General features: G+C 43.8%; 1 protein-coding gene across 1 annotated transcript; it reads right to left on the reverse strand.

Annotated features, from left to right (window-relative positions):
* Window positions 1-10516: 10516 nt before the first annotated feature.
* LOC139560203 (exportin-2) lies at window positions 10517-22522 on the reverse strand. Its single transcript, XM_071376767.1, has 25 exons — window positions 22384-22522; window positions 21347-21437; window positions 21090-21232; window positions 20878-20979; window positions 20532-20677; window positions 20331-20421; window positions 20046-20153; window positions 19838-19930; window positions 19561-19728; window positions 19139-19268; window positions 18940-19005; window positions 18626-18828; window positions 16877-16961; window positions 16704-16765; window positions 16440-16576; window positions 16133-16236; window positions 15845-15942; window positions 13930-14080; window positions 13538-13746; window positions 13303-13400; window positions 13113-13198; window positions 12846-12927; window positions 12384-12530; window positions 12071-12302; window positions 10517-11368 (listed from the first exon to the last, which is right to left on the reverse strand). The coding sequence occupies exons 2-25, from the start codon at window positions 21429-21431 to the stop codon at window positions 11279-11281; spliced, it is 2916 nt and encodes a 971-aa protein (XP_071232868.1). The 5' UTR covers window positions 21432-21437; window positions 22384-22522; the 3' UTR covers window positions 10517-11278.
* Window positions 22523-22752: the final 230 nt, after the last annotated feature.

Below are 22752 nucleotides of genomic sequence, written 5' to 3' on the forward strand. Positions count from 1 at the left end.
CATATCGAAGTAAACTTGGAGTCACACGATGATATGGTGTGTGGAGCTCCCACTACGAATCGGGAAAACATGCAGTTTATTAGGCTATATATTAAATAAATTATGATGAACTTCACAGGTTGGCGAAAGTGCACGGTATGAACTTGATGCTCCTTTCCAATAAATGTCGAGGGTCTTATTCTGGTGACATGATGATCGATGCTTGACTGCCGTTTGACAAATACAAATATTGTCACTCTTATCCAAGGGTGAAAGTAGATTTAATTTGATCTCCTTTGTGTGCACGCGCGTGGTATAAAAAAAAAAATGCAGCTGAGCAGCCCTGTACGTTCTGCCGCCGTAGGCGAGACAAAACATTGCCACCCCCATTCTATCCCCGGGTAACTATAATAGTGTACAGCAGCCGTCAGCAATAGATTTAGCCTTAGGCCATTTTTTTCTCAGCTAATAGTAGGCGGAACAGAACATAATAGCAGGCCAATTGATATGCCTATGCTCCAAATTAAACAGAATTTTAACACATCTGGTTAATAGGCTATACAATGCCAATAACATATCCTACTATTTTCAATCTGATTACAGTGATAAAATCCCCAATGTCTATATTAAAAAAATGTGAAAACAGTGCAAAACTTACTTTCAAAGATGTTTTTGAAATTTGTAATTTCACCCTTGAGACGTTACTTGCTGTCCATTTGCCATATCGTTTCTGACGGTAGAGCGCACGCGCCATCTATAGGATTTTTGGTTTATTGCACGTCCAATAGGCATATGCCATTTGCAATACGTTTTGGCCGTCCAAATCGGTGGTATTTGCTTTTGTGTATATGGTTTGTCCAATGGCAATAAGTTGCCATTCATTTTTGCCCATAAAGCATATGGTTTCCCATACCATCGCACGGAAAAACAACAAATAAAGCTTGACTTGCACTGGGTCAGTTGTTGGCTCTGGAGTTTGCCAAAGAGGGTGTTGAGCTTGAGCTCTGGGACTGTAACACGGCAGCCAACGAGAAGAATGCCAAGCTTGCCCGGGAACTGGGGGCCCAGGCGCACACCTACACAGTCGAGCTTTCCCGCTGGTTGAATATTAGAGACAGCTGAGCAGGTGCGGCGCGAGGTCGGCGATGTCACCATGTTGGTGAACAACACCAGGGTGGTAGCGGATGAATGCTGCTGGAGTGTCCTGATGAGCTGCTGGAGAGGAAGCTCCTCGTCAACTGCCATGCGCTCTTCTGGGTGAAACTACAGAAATCACCTGCACCACATTCATTTCACATTAAATGCTCAGATAAAATGCCTGTGTTAGAAATAAAATCAGAGAGCATCAAAAAGCATCTCTTTGAATGACATAACTCGACCACTATACTTGTGCATACTGTGTGAAATTGTGCAGACAATGTTTGCGCACTGAAATGTGAAAAGTGGAGTATGTAACGTCAGTTGATGACATGCATGCCTTTTGAATTCAAGGCTTGCATGTCACCTCTGACTTATTCACTTACCCCACTTACCCCTGCAATCCAAAATGGCACACCACCAATTATGATGGAATGTGAATCTTCTTATTTTGACTCTCTTACTGTAACCTTAGTCCCATGCTCAAAAAAACGATAAGCTCCAGAAAAACAAATGCCTAATCATCCTATTACATGTTTCTTTCTTTCATGTGTGACACCCCACCTCAGAATTACATGTATTAAACAGTGGCCTACAGTAACCCAGGGTTACTGCAAGGGTTTGGGGTAACTGGTTTTACCCCTCCATTCAACAGATGGCCTCAGATGAAAGCTAAGAACCATGGCCACATTGGGAAAGGGGGATACATAGTCAGTTGTCCAACTGAATGTATTCAGTCTTCCACATTTACCCCAACACCTCTGAATCAGAGAGGTGGGTGGGCTGCCTTAATCAACATCCATGGCACCCAGGGAACAGTGGGTTAACTGCCTTGCTCAGGGGCAGAATGACAGATTCTTACCTTGTCAGTTCAGGGATTCGATCCAGCAACCTTCTGGGGTTACTGGCCCAATGCTCTAACCACTAGGCTACCTGCTGCCCCAATTGCAAGTGCCCTGGGGCTTTTCAGCACTGCCTGTGTAGAGGTGAGACTGGAGGACTGGACATTACTTGGTTTCCTCTTCATGCTTAAATGTACTTTAAATGTCTGTTGGGTTGTTGTAAACCATATCAGATAAGATGAATGATCACACAATTTGTCATGTAGTCTATTGATGAAAGAAACTCCCTTCTGTTCAGTTGGTGCCTAGCCAAACTTGGCTAGACGAACTGAACGAGTGTGCTCGCTCGCATACATTCAACCTTCGCTTGAAAATACCTTTGCTTGACAAATGAGAAAAAAGTGCCAATAGTACTGTTTGTCCATCTTGAAATACAGTAGCCAGTATACACTTCCTCAAAATATAATTAATCTAAGATAACTCAAGAATTTGTTATTAATTTTGGCCTTTTATTCAGAGGATATCTTAGTTGCACAATTTTAAATCTAACTAGGATGTTTGGTGCAGTATTTCCGAAGTGAAAAATGTGCATGAAAATGAGTTGTCTATCATTAAATGACAACAAACACTTCATCAAAGAATACCTACTGTTGACCAATCACCGACGAAGGGGCGTAGTCCCAAAGTCCAAAATGAACAAAAACGTCACAAATGTCGTCATAATATATTCACAAACTGTTCCGAATGGGAATGTCTTTTAGCGAGATTTGGTTGGGCCCCCCTGGCTAGACTAACTTATCAATCTAAAAATTATTATTTGACATGGCTAATTGAGTGACTGTCAGTGACTGACTGATATAGAATTTTATTATCAATGTTTATAATTTTCAATTATTCTAATGTGTCTGCAACCCAGAATTTGTAAAGTTCTGGTTTAAATGAAACAGACAGAATTCCCAGCTCACAATAGTCAAATCAATGTTTATTCACGAGAGCTCTGCCGTTCATATACAAAGATATTCCTTTTATAACATTCTTCTAACCTACGCACACACATGCACACTAACATTAGGAGAGCTATCTTCTTCTCCAGAATTCTCACCACAGTTTATCACTACCCAGCTGACAGTTCCATTCCCCCCCAGATAAGGTAAACCTGGAGGGGTACTCCCTGTCCTATCGTACTTTCTCAGAGTTATAGCCGGGTCGGTTCAAACATAGTTTAAAGATCCTGTTTTCTTTCGGCACACACATACATTCCTCTCTTCCCCAGTCCAACCTAGTTGGACATATGTTTAATATTTTTAATTACTCCTTATCCATGCTACATAACCTCTAATCCCTAATGGTTAAGTTTCTGGGTACTATTATTTAATCATTTATCTTAAACCTTATAAATTATTTTATCACTGACAAAACAAGAGAAAAACTGCTGATGCACAACCAAACTTGAAACTTGCGCCTTGTGTATTCTACTATTCTAACTCTCAACAGTCCCTCCCAATTTGTAAAAATAATTTGGGGCCAGGGTCCCTAATGTCGCTTATGCCTGGAGCCGACCCTACTCGGCTGCTCCACACCATAGAGGAACAAACAAGAGTTATTTTGCAAACCCTATCAGTAATGTGCTGTTTATAGGCCAACATATGTAGCACTATCTCCTTTTCACCCCTCAAATCAAATCAAATCAAATCAAATTTTATTAGTCACATACACATGGTTAGCAGATGTTAATGCGAGTGTAGCGAAATGCTTGTGCTTCTAGTTCCGACAATGCAGTAATAACCAACAAGTAATCTAACCTAACAATTCCACAACTACTACCTTATACACACACAAGTGTAAAGGGATAAAGAATATGTACATAAAGATATATGAATGAGTGGTGGTACAGAACGGCATAGGCAAGATGCAGTAGATGGTATAGAGTACGGTATATACATATGAGATGAGTACTGTAGGGTATGTAAACATAAAGTGGCATAGTTTAAAGTGGCTAGTGGTACATGTATTACATAAAGATGGCAAGATGCAGTAGATGATATAGAGTACAGTATATACATATGAGATGGGTAATGTAGGGTATGTAAACATTATATTAAGTGGCATTGTTTAAAGTGGCTAGTGGTACATTTTTACATCGTTTCCATCAATTCCCATTTTTAAAGTGGCTGGAGTTGAGTCAGTATGTTGGCAGCGGCCGCTAAATGTTAGTGGTGGCTGTTTAACAGTCTGATGGCCTTGAGATAGAAGCTGTTTTTCAGTCTCTCGGTCCCTGCTTTGATGCACCTGTACTGACCTCGCCTTCTGGATGATAGCGGGGTGAACAGGCAGTGGCTTGGGTGGTTGTTGTCCTTGATGATCTTTATGGCCTTCCTGTGACATCGGGTGGTGTAGGTGTCCTGGAGGGCAGGTAGTTTGCCCCCGGTGATGCGTTCTGCAGACCTCACTACCCTCTGGAGAGCCTTACGGTTGTGGGCGGAGCAGTTGCCGTACCAGGCGGTGATACAGCCCGACAGGATGCTCTCGATTGTGCATCTGTAGAAGTTTGTGAGTGCTTTTGGTGACAAGCCGAATTTCTTCAGCCTCCTGAGGTTGAAGAGGCGCTGCTGCGCCTTCTTCACGACGCTGTCTGTGTGGGTGGACCAATTCAGTTTGTCCGTGATGTGTACACCGAGGAACTTAAAACTTTCCACCTTCTCCACTACTGACCCGTCGATGTGGATAGGGGGGTGCTCCCTCTGCTGTTTCCTGAAGTCCACAATCATCTCCTTTGTTTTGTTGACGTTGAGTGTGAGGTTATTTTCCTGACACCACACTCCGAGGGCCCTCACCTCCTCCCTGTAGGCCGTCTCGTCGTTGTTGGTAATCAAGCCTACCACTGTAGTGTCATCCGCAAACTTGATGATTGAGTTGGAGGCGTGCATGGCCACGCAGTCGTGGGTGAACAGGGAGTACAGGAGAGGGCTCAGAACGCACCCTTGTGGGGCCCCAGTGTTGAGGATCAGCGGGGTGGAGATGTTGTTACCTACCCTCACCACCTGGGGGCGGCCCGTCAGGAAGTCCAGGACCCAGTTGCACAGGGCGGGGTCGAGACCCAGGGTCTCGAGCTTGATGACGAGTTTGGAGGGTACTATGGTGTTAAATGCTGAGCTGTAATCGATGAACAGCATTCTCACATGGGTATTCCTCTTGTCCAGATGGGTTAGGGCAGTGTGCAGTGTGGTTGCGATTGCGTCGTCTGTGGACCTATTGGGTCGGTAAGCAAATTGGAGTGGGTCTAGGGTGTCCGGTAGGGTGGAGGTGATATGGTCCTTGACTAGTCTCTCAAAGCACTTCATGATGACGGAAGTGAGTGCTACGGGGCGGTAGTCGTTTAGCTCAGTTACCTTAGCTTTCTTGGGAACAGGAACAATGGTGGCCCTCTTGAAGCATGTGGGAACAGCAGACTGGGATAAGGATTGATTGAATATGTCCGTAAACACACCAGCCAGCTGGTCTGCGCATGCTCTGAGGACGCGGCTGGGAATGCCGTCTGGGCCTGCAGCCTTGCGAGGGTTAACACGTTTAAATGTTTTACTCACCTCGGCTGCAGTGAAGGAGAGCCCGCAGGTTTTGGTAGGGGGCCGTGTCAGTGGCACTGTATTGTCCTCAAAGCGGGCAAAAAAGTTGTTTAGCCTGTCTGGGAGCAAGACATCCTGGTCCGCGACGGGGCTGGTTTTCTTTTTGTAATCCGTGATTGACTGTAGACCCTGCCACATACCTCTTGTGTCTGAGCTGTTGAATTGCGACTCGATTTTGTCTCTGTACTGGGACTTAGCCTGTTTGATTGCCTTGCGGAGAGAATAGCTACACTGTTTGTATTCGGTCATGCTTCCGGTCACCTTGCCCTGGTTAAAAGCAGTGGTTCGCGCTTTCAGTTTCACGCGAATGCTGCCGTCAATCCACGGTTTCTGGTTTGGGAATGTTTTAATCGTTGCTGTGGGTACGACATCGTCAATGCACTTCCTAATGAACTCGCTCACCGAATCAGCATATTCGTCAATATTGTTGTTGGACGCAATGCGGAACATATTCCAATCCGCGTGATCGAAGCAGTCTTGAAGCGTGGAATCAGATTGGTCGGACCAGCGTTGAACAGACCTGAGCGCGGGAGCTTGTTGTTTTAGTTTCTGTTTGTAGGCTGGAATCAACAAAATGGAGTCGTGGTCAGCTTTTCCGAAAGGGGGGCGGGGGAGGGCCTTATATGCGTCGCGGAAATTAGTATAACAATGATCTAGGGTTTTTCCAGCCCTGGTAGCACAATCGATATGCTGATAGAATTTAGGGAGTTTTGTTTTTAGATTAGCCTTGTTAAAATCCCCAGCTACGATGAATGCAGCCTCAGGGTGTGTGGTTTCCAGTTTACAAAGATAAAGTTCGTTCAGGGCCATCGATGTGTCTGCTTGGGGGGGAATATATACGGCTGTGATTATGATTGAAGAGAATTCCCTTGGTAGATAATGCGGTCGACATTTGATTGTGAGGAGTTCTAGATCAGGTGAACAGAATGACTTGAGTTCCTGTGTGTTGTTATGATGATCACACCACGTCTCGTTAATCATAAGGCATACCCCCCCGCCCCTCTTCTTACCAGAAAGATGTTTGTTTCTGTCGGCGCGATGCATGAAGAAACCAGCTGGCTGCACCGACTCCGTTAGCGTCTCTTGAGTTAGCCATGTTTCCGTGAAGCAGAGCACGTTGCAATCCCTGATGTCTCTCTGGAATGCTACCCGTGCTCGGATTTCATCAACCTTATTGTCAAGAGACTGGACATTGGCGAGTAGTATGCTAGGGAGTGGAGCGCGATGTGCCCGTCTCCGAAGCCTGACCAGGAGACCGCCTCGTTTGCCCCTTTTACGGCGTCGCACAGGGTCGCCGGCTGGGATCAGATCCATTGTATTGGGTGGAAGGCAAAACACTGGATCCGTTTCGGGAAAGTCATATTCCTGGTAGGAACGATGATGAGTTGACGTTAATCGTATATTCAGTAGTTCCTCCCGACTGTATGTAATGAAACCTAAGATTACCTGGGGTACCGATGTAAGAAATAACACATCAAAAAACAAAATACTGCATATTTTCCAAGGAACGCGAAGCGAGGCGGCCATCTCGTGTCGGCGCCGGACTACTGTGCAAGTAAATTTGGGGCGGTGGGGTTTCATTAACCCATAGTTTTCTGGCAGAAGAGGGCCTGGTCGGCATCAAAACCACACTGGTCTGTCTTTATATTGTCGACACCGGCATGTTCGCTGGCTGCGAGATGAGGTAAGAAACAAAGAGATCTTCTGTTAAATCTGACAATTAATCTTGATGGTTGTAAAGTCGTCTCAAATAAAACTGTGAAGGACCTCGGCGTTACTCTTGACCCTGATCTCTCTTTTGACGAACATATCAAGACTGTTTCAAGGACAGCTTTTTTCCATCTACGTAACATTGCAAAAATCAGAAATTTTCTGTCCAAAAATGATGCAGAAAAATTAATCCATGCATTTGTTACTTCTAGGTTAGACTACTGCAATGCTCTACTTTCCGGCTACCCGGATAAAGCACTAAATAAACTTCAGTTAGTGCTAAATACGGCTGCTAGAATCCTGACTAGAACCAAGAAATTTGATCATATTACTCCAGTGCTAGCTTCCCTACACTGGCTTCCTGTTAAGGCAAGGGCTGATTTCAAGGTTTTACTGTTAACCTATAAAGCGTTACATGGGCTTGCTCCTACCTATCTTTCCGAGTTGGTCCTGCCGTACATACCTATACGTACGCTACGGTCACAAGACGCAGGCCTCCTAATTGTCCCTAGAATTTCTAAGCAAACAGCGGGAGGCAGGGCTTTCTCCTATAGATCTCCATTTTTATGGAACGGTCTGCCTACCCATGTGAGAGACGCAGACTCGGTCTCAAACTTTAAGTCTTTACTGAAAACTTATCTCTTCAGTAGGTCATATGATTGAGTGTAGTCTGGCCCAGGAGTGTGAAGGTGAACGGAAAGGCTCTGGAGCAACGAACCGCCCTTGCTGTCTCTGCCTGGCCGGTTCCCCTCTCTCCACTGGGATTCTCTGCCTCTAACCCTATTACAGGGGCTGAGTCACTGGCTTACTGGTGCTCTTTCATGCCGTCCCTAGGAGGGGTGCGTCACTTGAGTGGGTTGAGTTACTGACGTGATCTTCCTGTCTGGGTTGGCGCCCCCCCTTGGTTTGTGCTGTGGTGGAGATCTTTGTGTGCTATACTCGGCCTTGTCTCAGGATTGTAAGTTGGTGGTTGAAGATATCCCTCTAGTGGTGCGGGGGCTGTGCTTTGGCAAAGTGGGTGGGGTTATATCCTTCCTGTTTGGCCCTGTCCGGGGGTATCATCGGATGGGGCCACAGTGTCTCCTGACCCCTCCTGTCTCAGCCTCCAGTATTTAAGCTGCAGTAGTTTATGTGTCGGGGGGCTAGGGTCAGTTGGTTATACCTGGAGTACTTCTCCTGTCTTATCCAGTGTCCTGTGTGAATTTAAGTATGCTCTCTCTAATTCTCTCGTTCTCTCTTTCTTTCTCTCTCTCGGAGAACCTGAGCCCTAGGACCATACGTCACGGCAAACCGGGCATGATGACTCCTTGCTGTCCCCAGTCCACCTGGCCTTGCTGCTGTTCCAGTTTCAACTGTTCTGCCTGCGGTTATGGAACCCCTACCTGTCCCAGACCTGCTGCTTTCAACTCTTAATGATCGGCTATGAAAAGCCAACTGACTTTTATTCCTGATTTATTATTTGACCATGCTTGTCATTTATGAACATTTTGAAAATCTTGGCTCTCTCTAATTCTCTCCTTCTTTCTCTCTCTCGGAGGACCTGAGCCCTAGGACCATACGTCAGGACTACCGGGCATGATGACTCCTTGCTGTCCCCAGTCCACCTGGCCTTGCCGCTATTCCAGTTTCAACTGTTCTGCCTGCGGTTATGGAACCGCCACCTGTCCCAGACCTGCTGTTTTCAACTCTTAATGATCGGCTATGAAAAGCCAACTGAAAATTATTCATGATTATTATTTGACCATGCTTGTCACTTGTGAACATTTTGAACATCTTGGCATAGTTCTGTTATAATCTCCACCCGGCAGCCAGAAGAGGACTGGCCACCCCTCATAGCCTGGTTCCTCTCTAGGTTTCTTCCTAGGTTTTGGCCTTTCTAGGGAGTTTTTCCTAGCCACCGTGCTTCTACACCTGCATTGCTTGCTGTTTGGGGTTTTAGGCTGGTTGTCTGTACAGCACTTCGAGATATTAGCTGATGTACGAAGGGCTATATAAAATAAACTTGATTGATTGAGGTAAGACACCCTTGTTGGCCATCTTGTTCCACAATGATGCCATGACCTGTGCCATTGAACCCACTGCATCTCTTTTTGCTCTCTGGCACACTCTACAGGAAGGAGCTGCTGGGTTTAATTCCTCCCTGGACACATCCTTGGGGACTGTTATGAATAATGACTAAATGATGTATACATTTAACCTAGAACTATAACCAATTGAATTCTACCCTGTTTTTCTGTATTGATAAATAATGTTAGTTCATAAGAAAGAGGTTATGTAGCATGTACATGGGAAGAGAGGAAGGTATGTGTGTGCCTAAAGAAAACAAAGTGGATCATGAAACTATGTTTGAACCGACCTGGCTATAACTCTGGGGAGATAAGATAAGGCATGGAGAGCCCCTCCAGATTTCCCGTATCTGGAGGGGACTGGAACTGGCAGCTGTGTGGTAATAAACTTTGGTGAGACTCCAGGAGAGAAAGAGAGAATCCAAAGTTTAGTGTGTATGTATATGCGTAGGTTAAGAGAATAGTATAAAAATAACGTTTTTGTATATGCACAGCAGAGCTCTCTAAATAAACATTCCTGACAATTGTAGCTGGGCCTCCGCCTGATTCATTCCAACCAGTTTCCTACAAATTCTGGGTATCAGGCGGAGTAATCAATTCAATTGGGTTTATGAACACTGAGAACATAATTCTCGTGACAGGGACAAGCACAATCTTCATACTATGCTTTATGTACATACAGTACCCTGAATTACACAAGCGTAAGTATCTAATTATTCAAGGGGATGGGGACTAAAAAAGAAACTCATGTGATAGGTTTCCTTGACCAAAAAGTAGTTAGTTCAACATCATTTGTCTATAGACTGCTTCCTTGGGAGGCCAACGTTGCGAAGTACCGCTTCATGGGAGGTGACAAGTGCATGCTGCCCTTCAAGACAATGGAGCAGAAGGCTGACACTACCAACGGCCATGCTAAATCATCATAGGACCAATCCTTCCTGCCCAAATGGGCTTTGTCACCAAATACCAACACTATCTGCACACCAAAGGGTCAGCTGAGACAATCTTACTACACCCTGACAGGATATCTGAAGGGTGAGAAAGTGCATTATAGCAGCTGTTATCACTTTTTGATAAACTTTTAAAATCTTCATAACAGGTTGTCAGGGTAACAATCTGCTGGATCAAATGCCATTCATGTGAATAAAATAAATGGAAATGTGTATTAAGTGTGATTTTATTTGAGTGCCACGGCTAATCAAGAGGCTGTACACAATGACTTTCACTGAAAGCACAAAACAGCTCAGGTTTTATACAAGATCCTCTTTACTCACATTTATAGACAGTTTCTGCACTAAGACCAGACATAACAAAGACAATGCTATGTGCAACTACATGCAACAGAGAAACATTTTAAGCACTATATTTTGAGGTAATGACCACCAGTCCTCCATAAGAGTAAAAACAAAGGAAATCCAACTACTGAAAAACAAGGACAAAGAAAAAAACACTTCATTTGATTCTGCAAAGAGCCATGAAGTCCAATTCAGCCAGTTAACTCCAGAGTGCTGTCGATGTTGGTCGGGTTTGTCAATGTATGTTCAATGACAGGTCGTTATGGCAAAATCGACAAACAAGCAGATACATTGGTCATATCAAAGCATAACATTCACAAAGTTGAGTGTTGGTGAAGCCAGCCTTCCACAACTTTCCATAACTGCACAGCATGCCAATAAAGGACAAAGACAACCCCACCCCCCCCACAAAAAACTATTGCTCTTCCATTTCTTTTAACACCATTTAAAAACCCTTAAAAATCCCAATTTGTAGATGAACATGTTGACCCATTGTCCAAGTATCCACCATGAGTAGTCAATTGATCAGTCTTCGTTTTGTCCATTCAATCCCGATGAGTCAGTCCCAGTTATTGTGCAGTGTGATGGTGTCTTATGCGTCAGTGAGGAAGCTTCTGTGTCCATGTTCACACCAGCTGTACAGAGGCAGCCTGGAGGTAACCCTGCAGGTACTGGAGGGCCTCAGCATTCAGGCTGGTGCTCAGCATAGAGGGGACCTGCCATGGGAGGTGAACAGGAGAGATTCACTCAGTTGACATCTACTACTGAAAGCATATATAGTACTCAAAGAAAAATAATTCAGCGAGGCATTAGCAATCTAGGAGCCAAAATGTTGTACACTACTCCCCGCTCTGCTATTCCTGGGGCCTCAAACAGTCTATGCTGTGCTAGAGCACCTTCAACACTCTGTTGGGTGACTGGCTCTCAGTCAGCTGGGGCTTCACTTTTATAAGTAAGCCTTGTCCGAGACAGAATGCACCATAGGACAGGAACCCATCTTCAGTGTCTGTAGTATGCGGCAGCTTGTTGTACAAGTACACCCCTTTGAAAGAACACTAGTCTGTCGCAAGGTCTTACCCCCATCCAACTCATTAATTCTGAGTGCCAAACAGAGACATTAGGAGCCATTTTAAAGTCTTTGGTAGGACTCGACCGGGTATTGAGCCAACCATCCAATCTCAGAACAGACACTAACCACAAAGACACCGAGTTGGTACTTAACTTTTATACCATGTTGTTTTGCTTAAAATGACCGACTAAATCATATGAGAGTAGAAGATTGGAACACAAGGTGGACATGAAAATAAAGAATTGGAGCCTTGCTGTGTAGGTGTTCCTGCTATAAGGAGTGATTTAGTCAAGAGGCCCACTGCCTCTAACATAGCCAAGTATTAGTGCATTTCAATAAATCAACTTACCCGCCCGGGACATGCAGTAGAGAGCTTGTGGAGAGACTGAGCTAGCAGGATCTTGGGGTTGCTGACCACCTCTCCGATGGGGTCATGCTCCTTCTTCCCAGCAAAGGCCAGCTGGGAGAAAGCAGTCTGGTAACCGGGTGTGTCCTCTATGTCAATGAAGTGCTCGTCGTCAGGGATGCTATCATCCTCTGGTAGCTCAAATAGCCCAATCAGGGCCTGAAGCAGGGGGGTCCTAAAGAATAAACAATTTAGCAGGCCATTCATTTAGTAAAAACACTACAAAGTGTAATAATATTCCAGGACAGTTTCTCACCAGAGTTTGGTGTACTCAGTATCTATCATGGCAGGGCACTCGGTGAGGATCTTGATGATGCCCACAGCACAGATCTTCTTCTCCACTGGTCCAGACACTTTCTGCACCTCTGGAATGACTATCTTCTCCAGCACCATGCCAAACATCCTACAAGAGAAATTAGACTCAGCACTGAGAATACCTCTCCACGTGGTTCTTATCTTTTATTACATTCATTAAGGGCTATAATATGGACTATGATAAAACATTCCAAGCTCAGCCTAACATGCCATGCAAGTGTGTGTAATGCAGTACGAGGACATGGTTGGCCTTTAAAAGCCAAAAGAGACAACTGACTGGCTTGCATGCAGATCAATGTAAATGAGTCATCTGCACACTCAGCTCCAAGGCTACACTAATGGACATAAACTGAATCAAACGTGTCAAAGGTCAGTCTCATTTAGTCTGACAAGAGATACTTACTTTGGCTGTATGCTGTCAAAAATCTCCTGCAGAGCAATGGCTCCGTACTTGACACCATACAGATTGATAAACACCATGAAGCCTGTGGAAAATAGGAGGGCTTGTGAAAATGTGCAGCATTGAGAGATCACACAGAGCTCATTCTAAAACTAGGGTAATATAACCCTACACACTCCTGTTGTGCAAGCATAACAAAGAGGATGTGGGTGCAGTTTCAATTGTACTTCTTAAATAAACATGCCAACATTTGTTTTAAGCTATACTCACTCTTGATGAACTTGGTGGTTTTGGAGCTCTGCAGTCTCTGAAAGAGCAGGATGAAGATCTGTTTCCTGTACTGAACAATGGACTCCCTGAGAGGGAGAGCGAGAGAACAACATAACTCATAATACAGCCCCCATGTCAACTACACACAAAGTTCACCGTTAGAAGACAGAGGTGGAGGTTGTTGACTCACGTCGGCATGTGCTCTATGATACTGTTCATCAGGTAGAAACCTTGGTGGTCATTGGCCTTGGAGGCTATGAGCTTCTGGAAGACTCCTAGCAGGCCAGGCTGTATAGGGAGAGCACTTTAACATCAGATTATCACAACTAACTAATTGCATGCATCAACAGGTAAATTAAGACAGGTAGGTTTCAGAAAAGTACAGTAAGACTCCTCTTATTACAGTACCCCCAGCTATAACTCACTATTTTGTCAGCAGCAGAGCTGGCTATGGTGGCTCCCCCCTTCTCCAGATAGGCCTGAAGCAGGCGCACCAGAGGGGGAATGTTGCCAGTGCGTTCCCACAGCACAGGCTGCAGCAGGTGGGGGAAAAGGGCCATGTAGGAGTTGGGGATGGAGCTGGTGTGGATCTCCAGAAGCAGGGACATCACCTGGAACACGTACGGCACAAACTCTGCAACAGGAAGTGGGACAGTTGATGTAAGAAGGGCAATGTATAGTTTGCCAACACTGCATCCATGCAATTCAACCCCTTCATCCACCTACTCAGTTTCCTAGGCATGTTCTAGTCAGACAGGCATCTTATGCTTAACATGAACTTCTATAACCTGCTGCTTTCTAGAGTACAGCCACATACCCTGTACATCATTCTGTAGGATCTCAGTGAAGACTGGGAAGAGGGCCTCCTCGAAGCTGCCCACAGTGGTAGTGTTGGCCTTGCAGGTGATCCGGATGGACAGGCACAGGGACTCAAACAGGTAGTGGTTAAAGTGAGGCTTGCTGGGGTTCTGGAAGAAACATGATACAGGTAAATAATAGGGATGGAAATTGCCATGGACCCCACGATACGATATCACAGCACTTACGTGCCGATACGATATTTATTGCGATTATATACTGATTTTATTGCGATTCAATGTTCCAAACATAATGCTCACCATATGTCTGCTGCAGAGGGACAAGAGAGACAGTCACGGAAATAAGTGCTGAAAACAAATTGGCTCCCTATTTAAAAAGATGGAGAACAAAGCTATGAAGGAAAAATACTGCCGTTTCTGTACTTGGTACATCCAAGTAGCGCAAAAATTGTATGGCGATATTGTCAAAAACGATACTAATAATATCCTGATTTGTAACTATCAATGGTGCCAGATTTCAGATTTCCTCCAGATGTGACGACTCTTGGCATTCAGGCCAGAGTTCAATCTTGGTTTCATCAGACCAGAGAATCTTGTTTCTCATGGTCTGAGTCTTTAGGTGCTTTTTGGCAAACTCCAAGTGGGCTTTCATGTGCCTTTTACTTAGGACTAGCTTCAGTCTGGCCACTCTTTCATAAAGGCCTGATTGGTGGAGTGCTGCAGAGATGGTTGTCCTTCTGGAAGGTTCTCCCATCTCCACAGAGGAACTCTAGAGCTCTGTCAGAGTGACCATCGGGTTCTTGGTCACCTCCGTGATCGAGACCATTCTCCCCCGATTGTTCAATTTGGCCGGGCAGCCAGCTCTAGGAAGAGTCTTGGTGGTTCCAAACCTCTTACATTTAAGAATGATAGAGGTCACTGTGTTCTTGGGAACCTTCAATGCTGCAGAAATGTTTTGGTACCCTTCCCCAGATCTGTGCCTCGACACAATCCTGTCTCGGAGCTCTACGGACAATTCCTTCGACCTCATGGCTTGGTTTTTGCTCTGTGGGGCTTTGTATAGACAGGTGTGTGCCTTTCCAAATCATGTCCAATGAATTTAATTTACCAAAGGTGTACTCCAATCAAGTTGTAGAAACATCTCAAGGACGATCAATGGAAACAGGATGCTCAATTTCAAGTCTTACAGCAAAGGGTCTGAATACTTCTGTAAATAAGGCATGTTTTTTTATTTTTTATAAATGTGCTAAAACTTCTAAAAACCTGTTTTCGCTTTGTCATTATGGGGAATTGTGTGTAGATTGCTGAGGATTTTTATTGATTTAATCCATTTTAGAATAAGGCTTTAACGTAACAAAATGTGGAAAAAGTCAAGGGGTCTGAATACTTTCCGAAGGCACTGTATGTTATGGCGAAATTGTGACTTTTGGTGTTCGGCAATTTATTCACAGCTGTTTTTCTTGAGGCAAGTTTAAGTTCGGTGGTCGAAGTCCACGCCCCTTCATAGAGATTTGTTAATTGAGTGTTTGTCATTCAACGATAGATAACTATTTTTCATGCATTTTTTTCACTTGAGAAATACTGCACTAAACATCTTAGATGTAAAATTGCACGACTAAGACGTCCTCGACAAAAGTGTCAATTTATCTAAGATAAATTTAGAGACGATTTTTAGGAAGTGTGCTGGCTACAGCGTCTCAAGCGGGACAAACCGTAATATTGCCAATTCTTTTCTTGTTTTGAAGTGAAGGTATTTTAAGGGCGTATGCGAGCACAGACATGAATTACGCCTAGCCAAGTTCTGCAAGGAGCAAACCGAACCTATGTATCCGGATGCCTTTAGACACAATGCAAGTCAGCTCATGTGTACATGCATCCACAGCAATGCAGACAAGAGATGAGTGTGTGACCTACCTTGCTGACCAGCAGGAGCTTGTGAGTGAGCTGGCCAATCAGAGTGGGGATGTAAGAAACAATGGCCTCCTGCAGGAGGGAGAAGCTGCGCATGATGGCTGGAATAAAATGAAGGAGAAGTCTGGGTAGAGGACAAGGATCAGTACACACTGAAAAACGTTGTCTGCAACCTTAAAAGGAAGGTGACATTAGGTCCTCCGTGACGACATTAAGCAAAAGGACATAGCTAAAAATACAATGAAAGCCATAGAATTATAAGCAGAGCATTTAACACTCAAACTCAAGTACCTTTCATGATATATTCATTCTCTGAGGAGCCAGGCAGAGCCAGGGCCTTGAACAGGTTGTTTAGCAGCTGTTCTGTGAAGGGGGCCATCTCTGCAGGAGTGATACTGAAACATGATGACAGATGATTAATCACTACTGACATGAGGCACCAAAAGTTACAAACTAAGGTTATTGGTAATGACCAAAGAGTTTTATTAACAAACAAACAAACTACTATGGATGCTGTGTATAGTTGATTATATTTGTGTAGTGTAGGAAAAGACAAAGTCCTTATTTAATTATCTAAGTATAGATGGTTACTACTCACAGAGTGGAGTTGTTGGGGCCCCTCATGGTGAAGAGTCTCTCCAGTGCATGGGCAGCGTAGGTGTGCTCTACCGTGCTCTCTGCCTGCAGGTGGGCCACCAGCAGAGGTACAGCCTGCAGCAGCTGCTCTTTGGGCAGCTGGAAGACAAGAGGGGACCGAGGACTGGTTATTCACGGGCAACTGCAAGCGTTGATTTCAACCCTTAGTAAATGGGCTGAACTCATGACAGTGAATTTTCAGAGGGTAGAGAAAACAAAATCATACCTGACTTCTGAAGATCATGACATATTTGATGGCATCAGCCTTCAACACTGGGAACTCATTGACTATAATAGAACAGAGTAAACATTTTCCATAACAGTGCAGCTATAAAGCAATCACCAGCGGTGATGGTTAATTCATTCATCGTTTGTTTCTAAGTTCAACTTTATATTTACCGTTCTGGGATTTGAGGTCTGTGAGAATGTGGTTCACAAAGAATTCTGTAAGGTTCACCAACTCGTTAGCTTGCGTGATACCATGCTGAAAAATAAACATTTTGTCCATGTAATTAGCTCAATGTCTCTACTGCAAAAACATTTACAGTTGAAGTCAGATGTTCACATATACTTAGATTGGCGTCATTAGAACTCGTTTTTCAACCACTCCAAATTTCTTGTTAACAAACTATAGTTTTTGCAAGTCGGTTAGGACATCTACTTTGTGCATGACACAAGTAATCGTTCCAACAATTGTTTACAGACCGATTATTTCACTGTATCACAATTCCAGTGGGTCAGAAGTTTACATACACTAAGTTGACAGTGCCTTTAAACAGCTTGGAAAATTCCAGAAAATGTCATGGCTTTAGAAGCTTCTGATTGACTCAAATGATGTCACTTAGCCTATTGGAGGTGTACCTGTGGATGTATTTCAAGGCCTACCTTCAAACTCAGTGCCTATTTGCTTGACATCCTAGGAAAATCAAAAGAAATCAGCCAAGACCGCATAAAAAAAATTATAGATCTCCACAAGTCTGGTTCATGCTTGGGAGCAAATTCCAAACACCTGAAGGTACACTGTTCATCTGTACAAACAATAGTACGCAAGTATAAACACCTTGGGACCACGCAGCCATCATACCGCTCTGTCTCCTAGAGATGAACGTACTTGGGTGCGAAAAGTGCAAATCAATCCCACAACAACAGCAAAGGACCTTGTGAAGATGCTGGAGAAAACAGGTACAAAAGTATCTATATCTTCAGTAAAAACGAGTCCTATATCGACATAACCTGAAAGGCCGCTCAGCAAGGAAGAAGCCACTGCTCCAAAACCGCCATAAAAAAGCCAGACTACGGTTTGCAACTGCACACAGGGACAAAGATCGTACTTTTTGGAGAAATGTCCTCTGGTCTGATGAAACAAAAATAGAACTGTTTGGCCATAATGACCATCGTTATGTTTGGAGGATAAAGGTGGAGACTTGCAAGCCGAAGAACACCATCCCAACCGTGTAGCACAGGGGTGGCAGCATCATGTTGTGGGGGTGCTTTGCTGCAGGAATGACTGGTGCTCTTCACAAAATAAATGGCATCATCATGACGGAGGAAAATTATGTGGATATATTGAAGCAACATCTCAAGACATCAGTCAGGGAGTTAAAGCTTGGTCGCAAATGGACAATGAGCCTAAGCATACTTCCAAAGCTGTGGCAAAAAGTCTTAAGGACAACATAGTGAAGGTCTTGGAGTGGCCATCACAAAGCCCTGACCTCAATCCTATAGAAAATTTGTGGGCAGAACTGAAAAAGCTTGTGCAAGCAAGGTGGCCTATCAACCTGACTCAGTTACACCAGCGCGGTCAGGAGGAATGTGCCAAAATTCACCCAACTCATTGTGGGAAGCTTGTGGAAGGATACCCAAAACGTTTGACCCAATTCTGACCCACTAGGAATGGGATGAAAGAAATAAAACCTGAAATAAATAATTCTCTACTATTATTCTGACATTTCACATTCTTAAAATAAAGTGGTGATCCTAACTGACCTAAGACAGGGAATTTTTACTAGGATTAAATGTCAGGAATTGTGAAAAACTGAGTTTAAATGTATTTGGCTAAGGTGTATGTAAACTTCTGACTTCAACTGTATAACCCATCAGATGTCACAAACACTCCCAAATACAATAGGCATAATGACCTAATCATACCTTCGCTGTCTGGGCTTTTGAGGCCAGAGATGTGACCAGGTAGATGGCAGCGTCTTTGTGCTTCCAGTTCACCCCTGGGTTCTTGGCATACTCCCCAAGCATGGAGTTGACATAGCCAGAAAAGATGGCTGTGACCGGGCCCTCAAAGAACTTACACAGGCCTCTCACCAAGTCACAAGCAGCCCTGCGCCGAGTGTCTATGTCTGCAGGAAGGAGACAGAACCGAGGGGTGAATATCAGTGTACCTTGAATACCTATACTTCAACAATCCTCCAGTTCAATTTTGGTCTTGTTGAGTTAAAAAAAATATATACCTGATCCTTCAAGATCTCTTCGGATATATTCCTCAGAGTTATCCTCAAAGGCCTCCTCATCAGCACCTGGAGACAGAAATCTATGTATCAGTATCAGAGACCATTATGCAAATCGCTGCCATTAATGTACAATAGCAAGATCAGAAACAATAGTCATGTAGCCATTTATCCCCAAGATACTGTTTCAGTCTAAACTCACTTCTGAACTCCATGTTAGGCACAATGACCTTCTCACAGATGCTGGTGAGTGTGTTCTGGTCCTCAAACAGATGCTTGTAGTGGGGCCTTTCACACACAGATGCCAGGAACTGAATAGCATTGCTCACAAGCTACGTCACAAACATAAAAGGAGCAAACATATTATTTTACCTTTATTTAACTAGGCAAGTCAGTTAAGAACAAATTCCTATTTTCAATGACGGCCTAGGAACAGTGGGTTAACTGCCTTGTTCAGGGGCAGAACAGATTTTTACCTTGTCAGCTCGGGGATTCGAGCTTGCAACCTTTCAGTTACTAGTCCAATGCTCTAACCACTAGGCTACCTGCCGCCCCAAGCAAACGTATTAGCAGGTGGTCAACATGATCTATTGATAAGCTACATGAATGTATCAGCAGTCTCACCAGATCGTACTTGACCTCCTGGCCAGTGGAGACCAGCAGGTTCCAGATAGCGGTGACAAACCGAGGCAGGTAAGGCTGGAATTCTTCATCGTACTTCTGGGCATACAGAGCAGCGTTGTCACAGATCTGAGACTTGAGCAGCTCCAGAAGACCTGCCTCCTCTTCATCCTGTTGGGAGGAAAAGACAAGACCGTATCACAAGTTTAATCAACTGATTCATTAATAGCCACTTTCACATCTTACAGTGAAAGTGCTGTTAATCACCAGGTCCACTCACATCTGTTTGTAGTAGCTTGTTATCCAAGGTCAACAAGTTATGGAAATTAGACATCCATGTCTCCATGTTGTCCTCAAAGAACTCTGGAAGGTCCTGTGAAGGCAGAGACAAAGACGGAAAAATGAGATAACTCCAGTGAAAAAGCATCACATTTAAATACAGTAAGTTCTTGTGGGCATAAAGCAGGTAAGAGGCAGGGGGGACGCACCTGAAAGTTGAGACTGTAGAAAAGCTTTGAGATCAGAGTAAGGGACGAGAAGAGGATCTTCAAAGCATTGATGTCAGTCGCATGGGTCTGACACAGCTCAATGGTGGCCTGAAAAAAACAATAGACATGAATAGCAGATAATGTCTTCCCATGTCTGAATAATTAAAGTACTATAAAGTAAAAGCAAGGGACGGCAAGCAACAATTTCCAGACGCATGTTGTTTTTACTTAAAATACACTTCAATTGTTCGAGTTGAATAACTCTGAAACCAATCCACCACTAACCTTGAAGAGTTCAGTCAGTGGATTCGCAAACGTGTCCAACACCAGCTTAATCTCCAGCCATAGCTCATTTGACTTAAACTCATGTCGATACCTGGGAAAACAGATGATCAGTGTTAATATCTTTCAAAATTAAAAACAAAGACATGATTTACTATGACACCTATCATTAGAGGGCCACGTGTCATGCTCATGGTGGTTAACCTCTTGAAAAGTGAGTGTGCGGTCCGGAGCACTCCGTTGATTATGTGGAAGTCTCCGCTCTGGAAGCGGGTCACCATCTCTGTCAGGAGGTCCGGCCACTTCAGAGGGAAGTCCTCTCTACCGATGATGCTGATGGCATCACTCAACTGTAGAAGAACAGTAAATACAGAAAAACTGAACCATCTCTACAAATCTCCCTTTTGATTGTATACATGTATTATTCTAAAGGATTGTGAACCCATGGATTCCAAGAACCTCATATGAAACTCAAAACAAGCACCAGCCCGCTGACTTTGATTTAGAGTAGATGAACAGGTAACAGGTCTTGACTCATGTGAAGACATACCTGTTTCTGAATCTGTTCAGGGCTGCTCAGCATCAAATTTACAATGTTGGCCTTGATAGTGGTTCGGTCCGGATCTGAGATTTTGTTGGGTTCATCTTCAATCTGAAAGAGACAGAATACAAAGTAACACTTGTCATGCCAACATTGGGACAACAATACTTGCACAACCCATAACATTTCTTCCAATAATCAGACCACCACTACTAACTTACTATGCGCCAGTTCCTCTTGATGTAATTTTTGAAGGTGACAGCTGCACACACCCGGATCACATTGTCTTGGGATTTCTCCAACAATGTAAGCAGCAATATTGGGTAATTCTGGTTCCCTTCAACTGACTCAAGAAACTTTTCAGCTGGAAGAGGGAAATAAGAACATTCCAGTCAAGCACTGGGAAATTGTACATAAATGCCAATGTATATATCATTGTATATGTTTATTGCAAGCATTCTACTCTGAGCTCCCATACCTGGACGTCTTACGGATGGATCTGGGTCCAGAGTTTTGCGCATAAATTCTGTGAGGGTCTGAAGGTTTCCATCATTTATCTCCATGGTGCCCTGGAAATATTGTCATAATCAATACATTAGGCATAGTAACGTTAACGGTAGTGATGGTCTGAACTGACTAGTACCATTAACTGACTGTCTTCGCTACAAGTTCATGAAAAGTTATATTTTCACCAAAAAAACGCATATGGTATATTCACCCGATCAATATATGATTGAGTAAGTCATACTAGCTAGCTATACATCACTAAAACACCAGTTACTGACAAATACTTTGGCCTAATGCTAGCAAATGTTAGCCCATTTTGCCGTCCGACAAATTTTTCGAAAACATTTTAAAATGACAACCTTTGTGCTCCAATGAAATTCGTTATTCTTCTCTACGTCAGACACTTTACCCACTCACAGTAAATCTAGGGAAGGACTTTGGGGGGTGCCGTTAGCAACTAGCTAGCAAAATTAGCATGGTACTCTGGCATGGTGATGCTGATTCAAAATACTTCAGTTTCACTACTTTATGTCAACTGTAGGGCAGGTTTCTTACATCTCAAATATCCAAAACTTGTTTCGAGGATATAAACTTAGCTACGGAGTAGAGTAAGTAAATCACAGCAAGTTGATTTAATGACTGCGCAAGTTAGCTAGCTAGTTTGGTAGCCAACTAGCCATAACGGTCTGGTAGGCTAACTTTGCACGTCTTCTCACTACTTGTACGTTAGTAGCTAGCGAGCTGATATTGTGTTACACTTGGTTAGGCCAGATAGCCCTTTCTGTAACAATTCATTTTCTGTTTATGGAACATAGCTAGATAACTAAACGTGAATAGCTAGCAAGTATCGCAGTGACAGTGTTCTACTAGTAAATGTTCGCTAGTTTGCTGATGCTAAATTATCCACGATGGGCAAATTAGAAACTACCGCAGTTTTCCTTCTTTCTACAAGCAAGCCAGTAATGTACATTAAACTGTATAATTTGATACAGCGGTGAGATGTTATACCTTCTCTTGCTATGAGTTGTCTCTCAGCCGGTATGTGCTGTTGTACGATTCGCTGCTGCCTGACTAACGTTAGCTTGTTTAAAGAAATCTCAAGCCACTGACTGCGCGGTATGTGTACTGGGCGTGCGCAAAATAAGTTTGGAAAACCACGCTAGACACACCCCTGTGCACTTGCATTGGCAGGTGTTCAGAACAGATGCTATGTTATTGATGAATTTATCACTATTATTGATTGATGAAGTGTGTTCACTGAGTTATAACCCCATATTCATGTCATGGAAGACCAATAGAACAACTTAAAGAGAAGAATCAAAGTGTCTGTTGGTTCCTCTTTTCTTGTCTGGTGCCTTTGAGTCAGGACATGGCTGC

This window comes from Salvelinus alpinus, chromosome 2, assembly GCF_045679555.1.
Source record: "Salvelinus alpinus chromosome 2, SLU_Salpinus.1, whole genome shotgun sequence".
NCBI classification, from domain to species: domain Eukaryota; kingdom Metazoa; phylum Chordata; class Actinopteri; order Salmoniformes; family Salmonidae; genus Salvelinus; species Salvelinus alpinus.